This window comes from Leptonychotes weddellii, chromosome 5 (genome assembly GCF_054177405.1).
Source record: "Leptonychotes weddellii isolate Sample4059 chromosome 5, ASM5417740v2, whole genome shotgun sequence".
Lineage (NCBI taxonomy): Eukaryota > Metazoa > Chordata > Mammalia > Carnivora > Phocidae > Leptonychotes > Leptonychotes weddellii.
In genome coordinates, this window is record NC_138373.1 from 155,594,712 (window position 1) to 155,613,459 (window position 18,748).

At 46.9% G+C, this 18,748-nt stretch overlaps 1 protein-coding gene across 3 annotated transcripts; it reads right to left on the reverse strand.

The window, feature by feature from the left end:
- Positions 1-2,734: 2,734 nt before the first annotated feature.
- On the reverse strand, positions 2,735-8,393 carry RTL6 (retrotransposon Gag like 6). 3 transcript variants are annotated; one of them, XR_014145960.1, is made up of 3 exons: positions 8,208-8,393; positions 5,179-7,984; positions 2,735-5,038 (listed from the first exon to the last, which is right to left on the reverse strand). XR_014145960.1 is itself a non-coding variant. In XM_081822615.1 (2 exons), the coding sequence occupies exon 2, from the start codon at positions 7,668-7,670 to the stop codon at positions 6,951-6,953; it is 720 nt and encodes a 239-aa protein (XP_081678741.1). In that variant the 5' UTR covers positions 7,671-7,984; positions 8,208-8,393; the 3' UTR covers positions 2,735-6,950. The 3 variants fall into 3 exon arrangements, 2 of the variants coding, with proteins under 2 accessions (XP_081678741.1, XP_081678742.1); XM_081822615.1 differs by having other exon boundaries at positions 2,735-7,984; XM_081822616.1 differs by having other exon boundaries at positions 2,735-7,984; positions 8,139-8,393.
- Positions 8,394-18,748: the final 10,355 nt, after the last annotated feature.

An 18,748-nucleotide genomic window follows, 5' to 3' on the forward strand; every position in this document is an offset into this window, starting at 1 on the left:
AGGAGATGTTTAGCTGCTAGGATGCTTACTGCAACATCATTTAATGATGACAAAAATTGTAAACGAGTTACATCCCAAAAGCAAGGGGGGGCGTTGAGTCAAGGGTGGCAAATCCAGAGGTGGGATATTATTCATTTATCAGTCGCATTTTCAAAAAATGTCATGGCGTTGGCAAGTTCTCGTCATGTATCATAGGGGTAAAAAAAAAAAAACAAAACAAAACCAAAACAGGCTAATAAGGAGTACGTACAGTATGATCCCATTTTGTGAAAAAGAAAACAGGACAAAGGGGTGTGGGGCCTGCTGGAGGTTCCAGTTTTCCTTGGCAGGTGGCCTGGGTGTCGTGGACCCGAGACTCCCAGCTGTTGTTGGCTGTGCTGTCCTTCTGGTCAACCACTGAACATTTCCCCAGGCGGCTTCTCTGTTAGCGCCCCCGGGGTTGGGTGCTGGGGACACACATGCATCGGAGATCAGCTCTGCCCTCAAGGAGCACACGGTCTAGCGGGGGAGGAAAGCAGAAGCTCCCTAACACAGTGTGATGGTTTTCAATAACTGTACGGCTGGGGTGGGTTTGAGGGTGTTGTTCAAGGAGGGTTTCTAAGAGGAGGAAATTTGACCCTGGCCTTTCCACAGGACTAAGAGCATGAGGGGAGGCAGGGGGACTAAAGGGGGCGGTGGTGGGGACACAGAGCCAGGCGGACTGAGAGTTGTTGAGGAGAAGCTTTGGAAGGCTTTGGTGAAGGCCTTCATCCTTGGTGGGGATGAAGGAGAGAAGGCAAGATGACGCCCGGGTTCCTGGCCGGGGGACCACACAGATGGAGCCAGCACTCACTGAGAGGGAGACTCAGTGGGCCCCGGGATGGAATTCTACCAGGCTGGGTACATGGGAGCTCAAAGCAAAAGCAGGTGTCATGCAGTCGCTGAGGATGCAGGCCCTGTTCCAACCCGGGTTCCTGGTCTCAAGCCTCAAACTGGGCCACACAATGGGGCTGGCTGGGGGACCACAGCTCCATGCCTCCCCTGGCAGGCAGAGTGGGTGGCTGGATCCTTGCGAACCTCTTAGGACCGGACATCTGGGGCCCACCAGTAGGGCACTGCACGTACTCTCTAGACTTTTCCATAGCAGAAGACACTGACTTGGCAACAGTCTAGCCAGTTGGGGGGCGGATTTTAACCCCCGTTCCTAAACCACCACCTGTCTTAGAGAAGCCATTGGTGGGAACCCCCAGGTGGGGGAGGGCAAGGTCTTGGGCTGGTAGGAGGAAGACGCACCCGGCTCGCAGCGCTCCACCCTGCACACAGCTCACCAAAGCAGCGATGCCTGTCCAAGCTCTGTACTTGTTACCAAGATTTTGGGAAACTTTAGAATTAATTTGTAAGCTCATCTGGTGGGAAAGATTAAGAAAACCTGAAGGGGGGAGCCCTCCTAGATAGGAATACCAATTGTAAAACCGAAATCATTTTAAAAAGGGAGGCAGAGGGAAATCAGTGGATCAATAGATACTAGAAAAGTCGGCCCTGTAACAAGTAAGACTTTCAAATGTGATGAAGGAAAACATGTCAATGAGATGGAAAGAATTAATTTATGATCTCAGGATGTTTAAATATTTGGGGGGTAAAGTCAGTTTAGAGCCTCACCTCACACTCCATGCCAGACTAATTCCAGACCCAACTTTATTAATTCTAGAGGGAAAGAAAGACCTAACATTTAAAATACTGAAAGAGGGGCACCTGGGTGACTCAGTCGGTGAAGCGTCTGTCTTCGGCTCAGGTCATGATCCCAGGGTCCTGGGATCAAATCCCCACATCGGGCTCCCTGCTCAGTGAGGAGTCTGCTTCTCCCTCCCTTCCCCCCCAACTCATGTTCTCCCCCTCTCTCAAATAAATAAAATCTTCCAAAAAATGAGTAAAAATAAAACACTGGAAGAAACCACAAAGGACCAGATGCAAGTGTCCGCAGGCCCACCTAGTCTCTTCTTAGACCAGCAGTTCTGAGTGGGCATGACCCTCGGAGGGGGTCTGTGAGGTAGAATTGGTTTTGTAATAATGCCCGAATATTCTCTGCTTCCCCCACTCTATCCCATGGGTCCCCAGTGGAATTGTTCAGAGGCTACATGAGAAGTGATCTTGCAAAAGATTGAGTGCAGAAGTGGGTGTGAGACTCCAGTTGTCTTATATTGAGCATTAAAGAAATTTGCAAAAATGGAGAACAATGCCACTCTTCTCACTCATTTGTGTTGGGAAATAGTTTTCACTAAAATATGCTATTTATGTTGTCATGTAATGAGTTCATTTTCAAAATAATATTTCCAGACATTCTCCATTTTAATACGGTAAATGTTGATAAGTAAAATCTACATAAGCAAAAGCTCTCGGGGGTCCCTAAGTTATTTTTAACGGCGCAAAGGTATTCTGAGACTCGAAGGCTGGAGAACTGCTCTCGGTCCCCAGGCATGTGGGCTGGGCCTCGTTTTACTCATCCACAAACCCCCAGCACCCAGCACATCCATCCATGCAACAAGCTGGCAAAGGTTTATAGAGTGCCCACCACATCACGTAGTTACAGGTACAGCCGTGAGCTAAAGGGACAAAACGTATGTGCCTGCGTCATGTTGTTCTGTTGAGAGTCCAGTGGGCATCGTGCCCAACGAGAGAGGGGATTGGCTGTGTAAGAAGTCAAAATGTCAGTAAAACACACACAAAAGTAAAAAGCTGGACACACGTGCAGCAAATATGACACACAACAGGTTAATATCTTTAATATATAACGAACTCATACAAATTTATCAGACCCCAGTAGATAAGAGCAAAGGACACTGACGATCCACAAGAGGAAATACAACTGCTTAACATGGAAAGATGTTCAACTTTGCTAAAAAGCAAAGAAATGCAAACTGAAACACAATGCTACGTTTCATTATCAGACCAGCAAGTATTTAGCTGGAGGATAATCCTCCGAGCTGGCGAGATGGTACAAGGGGCACATACGTACTTGCTGGTGGCAGTGTTAATGGATACAAACATTGCTGGGAACCGTTCTGTCCATATGTAATAAGGGGCTCAAAGGTTTTCCTATTAATTCAGTAATTCCACCTCTGAGAACCTATCCTAAGGAAGTAACTTGACATTGGGGAAAAGCGTTATGCACAAAGAAATTCTTCCGTTTCTGGTGGTGAGAAATTAGTAACGAACGGCATGGATGATCAACCATGGGCACTACTGTCCATCTCCGTGATGGAGGACACAGCCACTTCAAACTAAAATGAGTAGTAACGTGTAATGGGGAAGTCGCGTCACAGAAGTGAAAACACCCACACAATATGGTATCTCTTACGGAAGGTATTACCACCACTAAGTCCCCACAAAAAGAAGAAAAACCATGATGGATGGGGGGGGGCTGGCAGGAGAGCCACCAACATGTTAACACTTCACTCTTCTCGCTTGCTACCTTATTTTCCAAAATTTTTACAAGGTGTAGGTTTGCTCTGATTATGAAAAGACCTGGTGCGTTGTTACTTGCTCGTGGAGTTAGTGACATTGCAGAGAGAGGAGCGAGGGTCCCTCCCACCTCCCCCACTGCATCTGCACTGCGCCAGCTGCCACCCCCCCACCCCGTTAGGACCCCGAGAGACGCCATGGCGTCGTCAGCTCTCCCCACACAGTAGACCTGTCCTACACCCAATCCTCTCCCGACGCCGGCAAGCTACCTCTGTTGGCCCAACAAGGCGCTCTGCACTTCCTTCTGCAGAGTCCAGTCTTGACCTCAGCTCTAAGCCCCCCGTCTAACATTTCCCAGGCACTGGGGAGCTTAGTTTTTCTGCAAGGATCTCGATCTCCTCCTCCTCCCACCCAAACTCCACTGCTGGCGGTGGCCCATGGGAATGTCCTTTTATACAACTGTAGGGCTTGCCCCCTTAAGGTAGCCTAAGTACGTGCCCAACTCTCCCTCACATTTCTCTCCTATGGGCCGAACTGCCAGGACCACGGTGACCCAGCAAGTGGCTTGTCACACTTGACGGCAGGGACCCACACGCCAGGAAAAGTCCTACCAGCACCTTCTCGGGGGGCTGTGCACCCCTGTCATTACTTACTCATCATATACTTACCTGGGACCCACGAACCAGGTCTTTGCTTTTTCCTAGAAGTCACCGAAATGCTTTAGGACATTAAATTAATCCCAAGGTCACACGATACATTCGGCCAGGAAGTCACCCCTTATTCTAAATTCCATCTCAAATGATGCCCTGTTATGCCATGAGGCTTACTTACCAGATGGGGTATCAGGTAGACCAGAAACACCACAATACATTTCAAATAATGTCAACACCATGAAAAACATAAAACTTTCCCTCACAAGCACTGTTTAACACTACTAACTGCCTGTCCCTTTTACAAATCAATACCTGTTCTCTTAAACTGATAGAAACCACAACCCCGAAGTCTGTACAAAGCCGCTCCCCTCCCCCACTTCCTTCTTCAGCTTGACCCTCCCCGACCCGCGGTCTGGCTCTGGGCTGCATGGAGCGCGGGTCTCATCCTCTTCCACTGGGAACTCGGATGTCTTTCCCCCAGAGCCACAGGGGGGCTCCCAATGTGGGGCCTCGTCTGAGTCCGATGTGGGGCAACCCCCTGAGCCTCTCGTCTACTCACTTCCAAAGCCGCCGGAAGCGGTCAAGGTCACAGATGTGCAACAACACCAGTCCCAAGCCCATGAACAGGAGCACCAGCGGCTGAAACACAACTCACCGAACCAAAGGGAGCTGGAGGCTGGAGCGGCAGCCTGGACGGGCCAGGTCAGGGGGGACAGGCAGCACGGCCAGCCCGGCCCTCCACGGCTCAGGCCCTGCTGCGCGCAACACAAGCATACTAGGACTTCTACGTGCCACATGGGTAGGCCCAGGGGTCAGCGAGATGGCATGGTTCCTGCCCTGCTTCCATGCGGGGTCTCCCGCCCTCACCGGGCTGGGCCACATGGAAACGTTCAGGGTGCCTCCTGTCCCCCGGGTGCCTGCACCCCTGCATCCGTGGGCACCTCCACCTAGCAGGCAGACAGTAGAGCACTGAGCACAAAGAGAAAGTGATCTGTACATCCCCCACCAGAGGTCCCACCCCCCAGAATGGTGGCCCCACTGTGTGTCCTCCCCCCCCATTCATGCTTAATGAGCACCATGGTCCCACCTGAACAGCCTTGGCTGGAATCCAGGGGGGCCTGAAGCCTGTATTCAGGCAGTTCTTCAGCAGGGCGATTGGGCTAACAGAGTTTACAATGAGTGGGTGGCAGTGGTCCACGAACCCCAGCAGCCACTGAATATCCTTGACCTTGCAAGGCAGTGGCCGCTTCAAGAACGCAGTCACCGTCCCCAGCATCATCAAAACTCTTAGGAAGAAAGGATAGACCCTAGGACCCAACCTCTGGGTATCCCAAGACACTGGTCTCCGGGTGGGTGCAGAGGCTATCCTTCTGCGGTCAGGGCAGGACCATTCGGACAGGGCAGGTGGACCCAGGGTAAGACACCTCATCTTCCCCATGGTCCAGGCGGTCATGTAAATGCGGTCCGTTTGGCATTAAATATGGTGAGATCATCATGGTCCAAAGGGCTTGACCAAGTCTCATTTAGAAAGTGATTTCTGGGTGTCCCCCGTGAGGAACCCAAAGGCCGTCCACCATCAGAGGTGTAGCTTTGTCCCTCGGAATTCAGACCCAAGTGCCAGTTTTGTCCTGTCCCCACATTAAGACCAAGATAGACTGCAGCTCTTTCCCTTTACAAATGCCACAAAGGCCCTGGTGGGGCCTTCCTTAAGTGCTTAATGATGCATCCCAGAGGATTTGGGTCTCCAGCTAGGAGTCCCTGTTTTCTTAGACAAAGGCTGGACACCCAATGGGACAGCCCAGGCATGGGGAGGACATGCTACACGCTAGAGGTGGTGCGGGTGGCCGAGGGGGCCGAGGTGAAGGCCACATGTCACCTGAAGATGGGAACAGGTCTCAAGCTAGACAGGCCTACCGCCAAGTGATGGGGGGCAGAGAGGAGGGGGTGACTACACACTAGTTGGTGGTGGTGGTTCCCCCGGGCGCACCCCCCCCTTCTCAGCCCGCCGTGGGCCTCAGGCAGGGATGTACATGAACGTGCTGCCTGTGGTCGCTCCGTGGAACGGCTCAGTGATCCACAGTCATGATGACCTCCTGTAGCAGGCAAGTTCCAGATTCCCAGAAGGCCCAGTGTTGTCAGAACATTGGCAACTAAAGCCAAGCATTCCTGCAGGTGCATCCTCTGGGGGCTTCTCCCTTTAGCTGCATTAGCGGTCTTTCCCAGGGGCGACAACGGGACATACCGACTCCATGTTCATGCGCAGAGCAAAGCCTGCCCACCAGAAATGCTTGCGCCCACTCCCAGCGGTGAACACCTGGCCGCCGCAGCAGGGTCGAGGCCCCCGCCTGCTATCCCAGGGCCTGGCAGGGCTGGTGATCACCTGCAGGTGCGAAGCCAGACTCCCCTCCCCCAGGTACCCAAAACACACCACCAGCCTGGCCAAAGTGGCTCCCCTCTATCATCAGCAGGGAGCTGCCAGGGGGCCTGCACAGGGTGGAGTAGGAGCGTCCATGAACCTAGTCAGGCTGGGAGGGATCAGCCCAGATGATCAGCAGAGGGCTGCGGGGTCACTGTGGCCAAGCAGCAGAGCTGTGGTTACCAGGAGAGCTGGGGGGGCAAGCAAGAGACGGGAAGCATGCACGGTGGGGACAAAGCTATAGCACAGATCACTAGGAAGCAAGGTGGGTGACAGGGCGCCCAAGAGTGATGAAGGAAGATCTCCTTATGGTACAGGTCTGGAGAGGCAGGGACGAATGTCTTCAAACAAGGGTGATGCTGTCCTATGGGCATTTCTTCTACGTAGCAAAGGGTGTATGCTGTCTGCGTGGCTGTAGATGCGACCCGGGTGGTGGCTGATCCTTAAAGGTTCCGAGCTCGGGTGGGCAGAGCCGGAGCTGGACTAGTCCCACTGGAGGCTGGGTGCACCGGGCAAGGCCCCGTGCCCGTGGCGGCCAGCTGACGGCACAGCATCTGCCGCTCCCGCACGGCCCGATTAGAGGCAGAAGTCTTCCTGATTTGGGCGCGCCGTGCATGCCGGAGTGGAGACTTGTAGGTTCTCCGCAACTCTGCCAGGAATCCCTGATAGTTGTTTCGCAAGGGGCTGTCAGGTTGCATGTGGGGGATCGCCCACTTCTCTGCCTCCCCGGTCAGCCGGGACACAAGGAACGCCACTCGTTCGGCCTCACCTGGGAAGCGGGAGGCCTGGAAGATCATGAACCTGTCCATTTGCATCAAGAACCCTGCCAGCTGGCCGGGGTCTCCAGAAAAGGGCTCAGGCAGAGAGGTTGGAGGCGTGGTCATTGGTCGGGTCCCGTTGGAGGTAATTGCGGAGATGGGCGGGGTGATCTGCAGCGCCCCCGGAATCCGGGCCCTGGTGCGTAACAAGGTCAGCTCTGCCATCACGCTCTCCAGCATGTTGGTGAGATTGGCCTTCTCTGCCCGCAGGGTAGAGGCCTCCCGCCTCAGCGCGGAGTTGGTGAGGCGCAGGGAGGTCAGGGTGTCGATGACGTCATCCATTTGGGCATTGGTAGATGCTGCCGAGGCCGGGCTTTCAGCTTTTGATGTCTGGGGTTGGACCATGTTGGCCAGAGGTCAGCCAAAGGCTGAGACAGGTGGGCTGGGAGAAGGGGGTGTGGGTAACCCAGAACCTGAGCACCTGTGATGCTAAAATTGGGTAGACCCCGACAGGAATCAGGGAAAGGGCGGGGTTCAACACTCAGAGCGGCTGAGAAGGCCAAACCAGAAGGCAGGGCAGACGGAGCCGAGGGCCGAGCACAGCCGGGGCCAGGCAGGTGGGGCAGGCCCTGGGGGATGCCGATTCCGGAGGCGGCTCTTTTAACGCAGACCTCACCAGGCCAAGGCGGGTTGCACAGGGGGGTGGATTGTTCTGGGCCCTGAAGGAGGAAAAGATGTTTTCAGAAACGTCTGGACTGCGTAGAAAGGGGTGGAAGGGAAGGCCGCGGAGGGGGGGGGGGTGGAGGGCGGAAAGCGCGTGGGCAGGAGCGCCCGGGCCCGAAGCCCCCTCCCCGCGCGGGGCCCGGCGCCCACCTTGCGCAGAACAAAGGGCGGATGCACCTGCGGCGGCGCGGGGGCCCGGGACGGGCGGCGGGCGCGTACCTGGGTCTCCGCGGCTTCTTCCGCGGCTCCGTCTGCCGCGCCGGCCGCGACCAAGATGGCCCGATCGGGGGACGCGGGCGGGCCGATGAGTCACGGCGGCAGCGGCCCGCGGAACTGCTTCCCGGTCAGGTCAGGCCGGGGCGGCGGCGGCAGGCGGGCGCGGGCGGCCTCGGGCGGGAGCACGAGCGGGGGCCGGGGCCGGGGTCGCAGCGGAGGGAGGGCGGGTCGCGGGCGGCCGGGGTGCAGGCGGGGCGGGCGCGGCGGCGGAGGCGGTGGCGGCGGCGGGCGGGCCTCGCGCGGGCCCCGCTGGTTGCCATGGAGACAGCCCGCTCCCGCGTGCGCGGCGGCGGCCGAAGCCCCGCCCCGGAAATGGCGCACGCAGCCCCGCCTCCCAGGACTACCTCCGCATCTTTCTGCAGCAGCCAATCAGTGATGTCCGGGGTTGCTGTTATTTTATTATTAGGATAGATGCCTTCCTGTTTTTGTAATTCTTTCTAAGGTTACGAGCGAGGCTCTTTTTGTATATGTTGTAATTATATTTTTTTAATGAAACATGCTTTTCATATTGTAACTTGAATGCAAATTCAATATAATACATATTCATTGTAGCAAATTTTGATGCCACAGAAGCCTTATAAAAACAGTTTTGTATCACTCAAATATCCCTCCACCTAAAGAAAACAAATAGTAATATTTTTTTGGTTCCACCCAGTCATTTTTCTTTGATAGATTCTATTTCAAAATATTAATTTTTGTACTTTATGAACTATTTTGTAACCTTAAAAGCACACTGAATTTTGAGCATTTTCCCATTAAAGATATTTCAAAAGCATGACTTTTCAGTTATTGCCTATAGCGTTCCACTGAAATCGCATACCATGCCCCTTTTGATGGATCTCTATCTTATTTCCTTGGGGAAGTTCTATAAACCTTTCTTGTATATAAATCCCAGACTTTCCTCTGCCAAGTTCTCCAGGGTAATAGCCAAAGAGTGAAATTACCAGGCCAAAGAGCATGAAGATCTGGATGCTTTTCCTGCCTGACCCTGTTGAGCTGCTTCTGGGTGGTCAATTCCAGGTTGGGGCACGGCGAGAGAGAGAAGACACCCACCATGCCAGTCTTTCTAGGACACATCTTCAAGGAGGCTGAACCACTTGCAGCCCCTGCATTCCTCAGTCAATCCTGGGACAAAGTCAGCTTCTCTCACACCTTTCCAGTTTTCACTTGTATAAAATGGGAATTGGAGCATGAGGGTGTCAGTACTTGAAGAGGATAGTCTAGCAGTGCCCACAACTGCGTGTACCCCAGTATGCCAAAGGGTGCACTTTTCGTGACCAGCTGAAAATTCTAGGACATAAGGCAAGAGAGGAAAGAAAGGAGATGGTGTTTCTTTAAAATGCCTCCGTGAGATCTCGCAAAGGAGATGGGGGCAGGAGCTGCATTCATCTCCACTGAGTTCAATGACTTTAAATGCAGAAATTGGCCTGGACCACATTACCCCTCCCCCTTCTTCCAAACACACACAGGAATCCCCGTCTACTCCTGTGAGTCACCCCATCAGTCTCTCTGCCTCAGCCTCAGGGTTGTACCTCACCATATCCCTGAACGCTGTACACAGGAGGGAAGTGTCTGCTATAATTTCAGGTGTGGTTGACACTGTAAATCCTAAATTCCCGGGTGCATTGAATAGAAGGTACACCCTCATTTCAGAAATGATGAAACATGAATTTGAAGAAATATGTAATTTATTTGGATTTCTCATTATTTCAAATAGGATATAAAGTGGCATCACATAAAAACAGTGAAATAAAAATTATAAGAACTTTAAAAATAAGAAAAACAGGGGCAGAGTATTTAGCTTCTGATCCAGATAATCGATGGTTCATGCTCTGAGATCGCTCTCTCTGCTGCAAACATAGAACAATGATAAACTAGACAAACAAAGTATTGAGAGGATCTGGCTGGGCTCAAAAACAAGGTGAACTCCACTGTGGTCCAGAAACACAAACTACCTAGTATTGACAAGCCGTGGGCTTGCTGGGTCCTAGGTCCTGAGGCATAATGAGGACATAATGGTCCTGGCAACAGTATCAGGCTTTTTCTCTTTGAAACCGGGGGAGAGGGGGGTCACCTGTATGTCCGAGAGGAGTCTGAAAAATCTGCTTTGACCATTTCATGGGGGCAACAGCTTCTGTGAAGGTGTAGCCCTGGGACAAGGAAGAACACACAGTATCATGAATCTCATGCCCCCGGCTTGACAAATAGACCCTGAGGGCCAGGAAGCATGAAGCACCACCACCCATATAAAACATGTTCTGTACTGCAGACCAGGCATCACGGGAACAGCCCCAAACTGCTAGACTAGGGAGGAAGAGGGCTCCAGAGGATTGAGTACACAGAGAATACAGAGAGAGAGAGAGAGAAAGTGAAAGATAGCCTTTTACCCCAAAATGAACCTAAAACTCAAACCTAAAGCCCATGAAGACATCTAATGCTAAGAATAATGACCACTAAAATTAGTAATCATAATATAAATTAACTCCAGATGAAATTAAAATAATAGAACAGTCTAGAGGGGGAAAAAAGACTTTAAAGGAAGCATATTTAGGATCCTCAATGAGAATAATGAAGGGAAAACATTTGTAAAAAGAACAGACATGGCGGGTGGGATCAGAAGGCAAAAATGTAACAAGATGAGGTGGCTATGGAAAAGTACCTTCTAAGAGGCAATAAAGTCAACTTCCATTTCCAGGAAGATGGAGTTGGTGCATTCCACCCTATTCTTTCAGCAAAGCACAACAGAAAAGAACTGAAAAAGGCAAAAAGAGAGACTTTAAAAAGTGGAGAGAGAAAGGCAGATTGGCTAGGTTGTTCAGGACCCAAGGACTGACACAGCAGTGAGTTCCTTGAGTATTCTTTTGTGTCATACATCTCAGAACTGGAGAAGTTAGCAACCTGGATGTGCCAATGAGTACAGACAGAAATCTCCCCTCAGAAGCCTGCTCTCTCAAGCCAAAGAACCAGGAAAGGTACAGCCTAAGAAGACAGAAAACTTTTAGACAATACTCAAACTCTCAAAAGGCAAAGGCAAAGAGAGAATCTTGAAAGCAGCAAAAGAGAAGCAGGTGATTATATATAAAGTGTCATCAATAAAATGAACATCTGGTTTCTCATTAGAAACCATGGAAGCCAGAAGGCAGTGGGAGGATAGATGCAAAACACTGAAAGAAAAGACTGTCAACCAAGAATTCTATATTCAGCAAAACCAGCTTTCAAAAATGAAGGAAAAATTAGGACACTCTCAAGTAAACAGAACTGGAGACCATTCATCACCAGCAGACCTGCTCTATGAAAAATAATAAAGAGAGGTCTCAAAAAATTTGTAAAAGAAATAAGGAAATTAAAAGCAGTACACTAGAAGATATCTACTTCACATGAAAGAAGGCAGTAGTGGAGGAATAGAGAAACAAAAAAATAGAACATACAGAAAACAAAACAGCAGATGTAAATCCTACCTTATCAACAATATGTTAAACATAAATGAATTAAACACTCCAGCTGAAAGGTTAAGATTGACAAAATGGATTTTTAAAAATGATCCAATTCAATGTTATCTACAAAAGACACAAATTAAGTTGAAAGTAAATGAATGGAAAATGATGTATCCTTCAAACTAGCCCAAAAGAGAAATGGATTGGCTATACTAAATATCAAACAAAAGAGACTGTAAGTAAAAAAAAAAAAAAAATGTTACTAGAGAAAAAGGACACTTTGTAATTATAAGAAGATCAGTCTTCTTATTGGTAAATACAACAAATATGAACACATACACATCCAACAACAGAGTCTTCCACTTCAAACCTTATCTACAAATATATAGCAATCAAGAATGGGGGGCACCTTGGTGGCTGGCTCAGCCAGTTAAATGTCTGACTTTGGCTCCAGTCATAATCTCAGGGTCATAGGATTGAGCCCCACATTGGGCTCCCTGCTTAGTGGGGAGTCTGCTTCTCCCTCTGCCCCTCCCCCTGCTCGTTCTCTCTCTCAAATAAAGAAATAAGATCTTAAAAAAAAAAAAAGAAGAAGAAGAAGAAGAATGTATAGTTTGGTCCAGTAGAATAGAATTTAAAGTCCAGAAATAAACCCTAACATTTAGAGTCAATTCACTTTCAAAAAGAGGGCCAAGACAATTTAGTGACCAAAGAATAATCTTTCCTAAAAAAACTAGCTATCCATAGCAAAGAATTAAGTCAGACTCCCTACCTCACACCCTATGCAAAAATTAACTCAAAATGGATCAAAGACCTAAATGTAAGAGTTAAAACTATAAAAGTCATAGAGGAAAACCTAGTAGTAAATCTTTGTAATCTTGGGTTGTGCAATGGTAGCTTAGATATGACACCAAAGTCCAAGTGACAACAGAAAAAATTGATAAACTGGATTTTACCAAAATTAAAAATTTTTGTGTTTCAAAAGATGCTATCAAGAAAGTGAAAAGATAACCCACAGAATGAGAGAAAATATTTGCGAATCATATATCTCATAAGGGTCTAATATCCGGAATATATAAAGAACTCATAACTCAATGATGAAAAGATACCCCAATTTCTCGAATGAGCAAAATATTTGAGTAGACATTTCTCCAAAGAAGATGTACAAATGGCTCACAAACACATGAAAAGATATCAAACATCATTAGTCTTTAGGGAAATGCAACTCAGAACCACAATGAGCTATCACTGTATAACCCCCTTGTATTGCTATAATTTAAAAGATAGACAATAAAAAATACTTGTGAAGATATGGAAGAATTAGAACCCTCATCCACTGCCGGTGGGAATGTAAAATGGTGCAGTTTGGCAGTTCCTCCAAAAGTTAAATGTAGAATTTCCACATCACCCAGAAATCCCATTCCTAGGCATATGCCCAAGATAATTGAAAACATGTGTCTACACTTGAAACACTTGAAAATGAATGTTTGTCATAGTATTTTTAAAAATGTAACCAACCCACATGTCCACCGATGGATGAATGGATAAACATGCAGTATCATCGTACGACAGAATATTGATTGGCCATAAAAAGGAAAGAAATGTCTTTGATCTGTGCCACAACGTGGGTGAAGCTTGAAAGAATTACCCTGAGTGAAAGAAGTTAGATACAAGGACCATATGTGTATGATTTTATTTATATGTAGTGTCCACAGCAGGCAAATCCATAGAGACAGAAAGTAGAGTCGTGGTTGTCAGGGTCTTGCGAGAGGAAGGGAATGGGGAGTGACTGCTGATGGGAACACGGTTCCTATTTGGGGTGATGAAAATGTTCTGGAGTTAGTGTTGAAGGTTGTGCAATGTTGTAAATATACTAAAGCCCACTAAACTGGGTTCTTTTTTAAAGATAATTTTATAATATATGAATTATATCTCCAAAAAATCAATTGCTATTCATGATCAACCTCACAGAAAAAATGAGCACAGAGGGCACTTTCTCAACTTGGTAGGGAGCATCTACAAAAACCCTATCACTGACTTTATGCTTAATGGATGAAGACTGAATGCTTACCCCTCAAGATTGAGAGAGCAAGGCAGAGATGTCCTCTCTCACCACTTTTATTCAACATTGTGCTGGAAGTTCTGGCCAGAGTAATGAGGCAAAAAAAGGAAGTAAAATACATGCAGATTGAAAAGGAAGAAATCAAACTGTCACTATTTGCAGTTGGCATTTACATAGAAAATCCTAAGGCATTTGTCAAAAACAACATCTACTTCCTGGAACTAACAAGTGGGCTCAGCAAGGTCACAAGATATACAAGATGAATGTACAAAAATCAATTTTATTTGTATACACTACCAATGAGCACATGGAACAGCAACATTAAAAATATAATACCACGTACAATCACTCAAAAAATACTCAGATGTAAATCTAACAAAATATGTACAGGATTTGTATGCAGAAACCAGCAAAACACCAATGAAAAAAATTCTTAAAAATTTAACTAGAGAAAGAGGCACACTGTGACGTAGTTTGGAAGAATCCGCATAGTAAAGATGTTGATTCTCCCCAGTTGATATACAGGTTTAATGCAGTGTCTATCAAAGCCCAAGCAAGATTTTTTTGTAGATCTGGAGAAGATTGTTCTAAAATGTATATGAAAAGGCAAAGGGATGAGAATAGCTAAAATCATTTTGAAAAAGAATAATAAAGTGGGAGGAATCATCTACCCAATTTCAAGAATCATTGCATAGCTACAGACTGTGTTTGGTGGAGGGATAGACACATAGATTGACAGAACGGAACAGAGAACCCAGAAGCAGACCCATACAAATATGCCCACCTGATTTTTGACAAGCACACAAAAGCAATCCAATGAAGGAAAGATAGCCTTTTCAGCAAATGGTGACGGAATGATTGAACATTCATAAGTATATTTTTTTTAAAAAGAACTTCAATCTAAGCCTCCCATCTGTTACAAAAATGATCAAAAGTGGATCACAGACTTAAATCTAAAACATAAATGATAAAGCTTGAAACATATATATGATAAAATCTTTGCAATGTGGGGCCAAGCAAATAATTTTTAGATGTGACACCAGAAGCATGATCCATACAAGGAAAAGTTGATAAGTTGGACTCCATCACAATTTAAAACTTGTTCTCTGTGTAGGACCCTGTTAAGAAGAGGAAAATGCAAGGTGGAGATGGGACAAAATATTTGTGAACCACATATTCTACAAAGGACTAGTATATGTAACATGTAAAGAACTCTCAAAACCGAACAGTGTAACAGCAAACAATCCAATTATAAAATGAGCTGAAGACATGAAGAGACATTTTACCCAAGAGGATATGCAGCTGGCAAATAAACACATGAAAAAATGTCTACCATCATCAGCCATTAGGGAAATTAAAATTAAAACCATATTGAGATATCATTGCACACATGTTAGAATGGCTAATATAAAAAACAGTGACAACACCAAAAGCCAGTGAAGATGCAGAGAAACTGAAAGCATTGCTGATGGGAATATAAAATGGTACAGCCATTTTGGAAAAGTTTGGCAATTAAAAAAAAAAAAAACTAAGCGTGCAACTGCTATACAACTCAGCGATTGCCCTCTGGGCATTTATCCCAGAGAACTGAAAACGTCAGGAGGCATTAGGGTGGAAGGGAAGTGGGTGTGGTTATAAAGGACCACAGGCGCATCTTCTGTGTCTTGTCTCTATCAATGTCAATATCCTGGTTGTGGGGCACCTGGGTGGCTCAGTCGTTAAGCGTCTGTCTGCCTTCCGCTCAGGTCATGATCCCAGGGTCTTGGGCTCGAGCCCCGCATCGGGCTCCCTGCTCGACAGGAATCCTGCTTCTCCCTCTCCCACTCCCCCTGCTTGTGTTCCCTCTCTCACTGTGTCTCTCTCTGTGTCAAATAAATAAAATCTTTAAAAAAAATATCCTGGTTGTGATGTGGCCTTATGATTTTGCAAGATGCCACCATTGGGGGAAACTGAATAAAGGCTACACTAGGTCTGTCTGTATCATTTCTTAAAACTGCATGTGAAGTGTGCTTTGCTGGGAAGGACATCACTGAGAGTTGCCTTAGAAAGACCTTTTTGATACCTTCAAGTGGGATGTCGGGCTGGCTCTGGATGTGATTCTGGAGTTCTGGGGAGAAGTCCATTGAAAAGTCAGTAGGAGATCAATGGTATCCAAAGCTAGGAAGAGAGCGTAAACAGAAATGAGAAGAGGGTCAGGAATTGTGCAGTCCACAGTTTAGTGGTCTAGGAAAGGGGGAGGAGCCTGCTGAAGAGTGGCCCAAGGGTGGGAGGAAACTCAGAAGCCAAGAATTGGCTTCAGGGAGGAGGAGAGGTGGCCATCCATGTGGAAGTCTTTGAGTGGGTAGGGTCACCATACAGACTGGGATGCTTTTGAGAGCAAAATACGTTGCTCAGGATAATTAAATCAACGCATTTTCTGAAACATTATGTATAGTCCAATAAAGTAGTTTGTTGTCCTGGTGGACCTATAACTATGGCCATGTTGCTGATACTTCCTAAAGCACACTTTTTTTCTTCAATGTGGTCTTATTATTCTTCATTTTGTCATGAAATCACTTGCAGTCTTACTCAAAGTTGCATTCTGTGGTTGTAAATTTAAATCTGCTGACATCTTCAATTAACTCTTCTTTGCAGACTATATAATTAAGAAACTCCTCTTCCTACAGGTACTAAAGTACCAGGTAAGCTCAGAAAAACTCTAATAAGTGGAGAATATTCTCAAGTCTATTCTTGATTGAAATATATAAATATTCCAGCTCAACTATCTCCATAGGTTCAGTCATTTTGACTCCATTCAGGGCACCGTCCTGCAACAAATATTTTTATAAGCCAAAACTTGTCCCCCTCAACATTTGTTTGCTATTTTTTAAATGTTTTTATCAAATTTAGATGCTGCAAAATTGTAGACCTTCTTGATTTCCTTCCGTTCCAGTACAGAATGTAAATTTATCCAATTAAAACTAGGAATCTCATCTAGATTCTTCCCACATGTTGAGATATTCCAAAAACAATTATGGAATTTGAAAATCAGACCTCGTACACCCCTGGAGCTCTCAGCACTTAATTTTTTCCAGCTCCACCCTTGCTTTTGTAGGGATGAATTTCAATGTTTCCCTATCGGCAAGGATTGTTTCTGATAATTAACAATTCGCTAAAGTTTCAAAGCTCAAAATTCTTGGCACCCATTTAATGGATACTTTGATTAAAGCTTTCCAACAGATTTTGAGCTGAATGCAACTAAACTTTAGAGGACTCGTTTACAAAAAGTTCAATCCCACTCTGGGGTATTGGGCTGCTGTGCAATGTAGGTCTTAGAGGACTCCAACATTTCAAGGGTCTGATTAATGACAACAGCAAAGACAGGAAGGACACACTGGGAGCCTGAAGTCTGGTTTTATATTCAACTCTAACTTTGTCACAAAAATGTTTGCAGTCTAATTGCTCTGCATATATAAAAAAAATATTTGTAAATGTTGACAACTATAGCTCCTACTTTGAGAACATACAACCAATTATTTGGACGCAACTATGAATAATGGGTTCACTCACTGCAACCAATCCTAAATACATCTGCGTTCCAAAGGTTTTGTAATTTAGTGAAAACATTGCTTTTCCTCAGGACACGGTGGTCAATTGTGTCTGTTATTAAACTCTTGCTGTTTACCTGGGACTGAGTGTGTCTTTTGTCTTCTGCTTGGACCCAGGCTGATATTAATCCCTTTGGAAAAACTTGGCATGAACTAGGAAAAGTGAGACAGACAGAGCTGATGTCTGGCCCCTCAATCTCATGCACAAGTGCCCTGGGAAACCGGTGTGATGCTGGTCATAGAGGTCCAGGTCTAGGATTTATTTATCTTAGCAAAGACCTGGAAAAAACATAAATGCCCATCAACAGAAGACTGGAAAAACAAAGTGCAGTAATGCATAGCAGTGATTCTCATATTTTATTGTATATCAGAATCACACAGAAGGGTTGACCCACACCCAGAATTTCTGATTCATTCCGTAGGTCTGGGGTGGGCCCAGGAATCTGCATTTCTAACAAGGTCTCCGGTGACACTGGTGCTGCTGGTCTGGGGACCCCGATTTGAGAGCCACTGCTGCAAAGCAATGACAATCAATGAGCCACCCCTACAAGGATGGGACTGCCAAGCATCATGAGTGAAAGACACAAGAGTATATACTGTAGAATCTCTTTACATAAAGTTCAAAACCGGGGAAAGCCACACTTTATTTCTTAAAGGGACATACATAGGCAGTGAATGGGCTAAGAAACGCAAGATAATTGTTGCTGCAAACATCAGGATAGTGACCCTCTGGGGGTAGGTCAGGGGTCATCATAAGGAAGAGACACATAGTCTTGTAGACCACAGACAACAGGCTGGTTCTTAGCCTGGGTGGATGTTTCCCTTAGCAGTTATTTAGGAAACCACACACTTGTGTTTTGTGTACCTGTTTGTTTGTGCATTGTATTTCACAAATGCTAAGTTTAAATCAAGATATGAGAACCTGGGCAGAGAGAGAGAAAACTGGAGGAGAGAGATCAGACTGGAGGCAGAGGACACGGGCTCCTCTTGCAATGAGTTCTGTCGTAAAAGGGAAGGAGAGTGGGCAGTGGGTGGCGGTGGGAGGGGGGGCACAGTGGGGTCAAGAGATGCTTTGTACGATGGGAGAAGTAATATTATGCTCATCCAGGAGAGAAGCAGAGATGCAGGGTGTGGGCAGGAGGGCAGGCGAGGTGGCAGGAGCTGGTGGCAGACCTCCTCTGACTGCTTCTATTTTCCTGGTGGAATAAGGAGTGTATTTGTTTGCTCAGGCTGTCATAATACAGCACCACAGACTGGCAGCTTGAACAACAAAAAGTTATCATCTCGCAGTCCTGGAGGCTGGAAGCTCAAGATCAAGGTGTCGGCAGGGTTGGTTTCTCCTGAGGCTCACAGATGGCATCTTCTCCCTCTGTCCTCACATCGTCATCCCTCTGTGTGTGT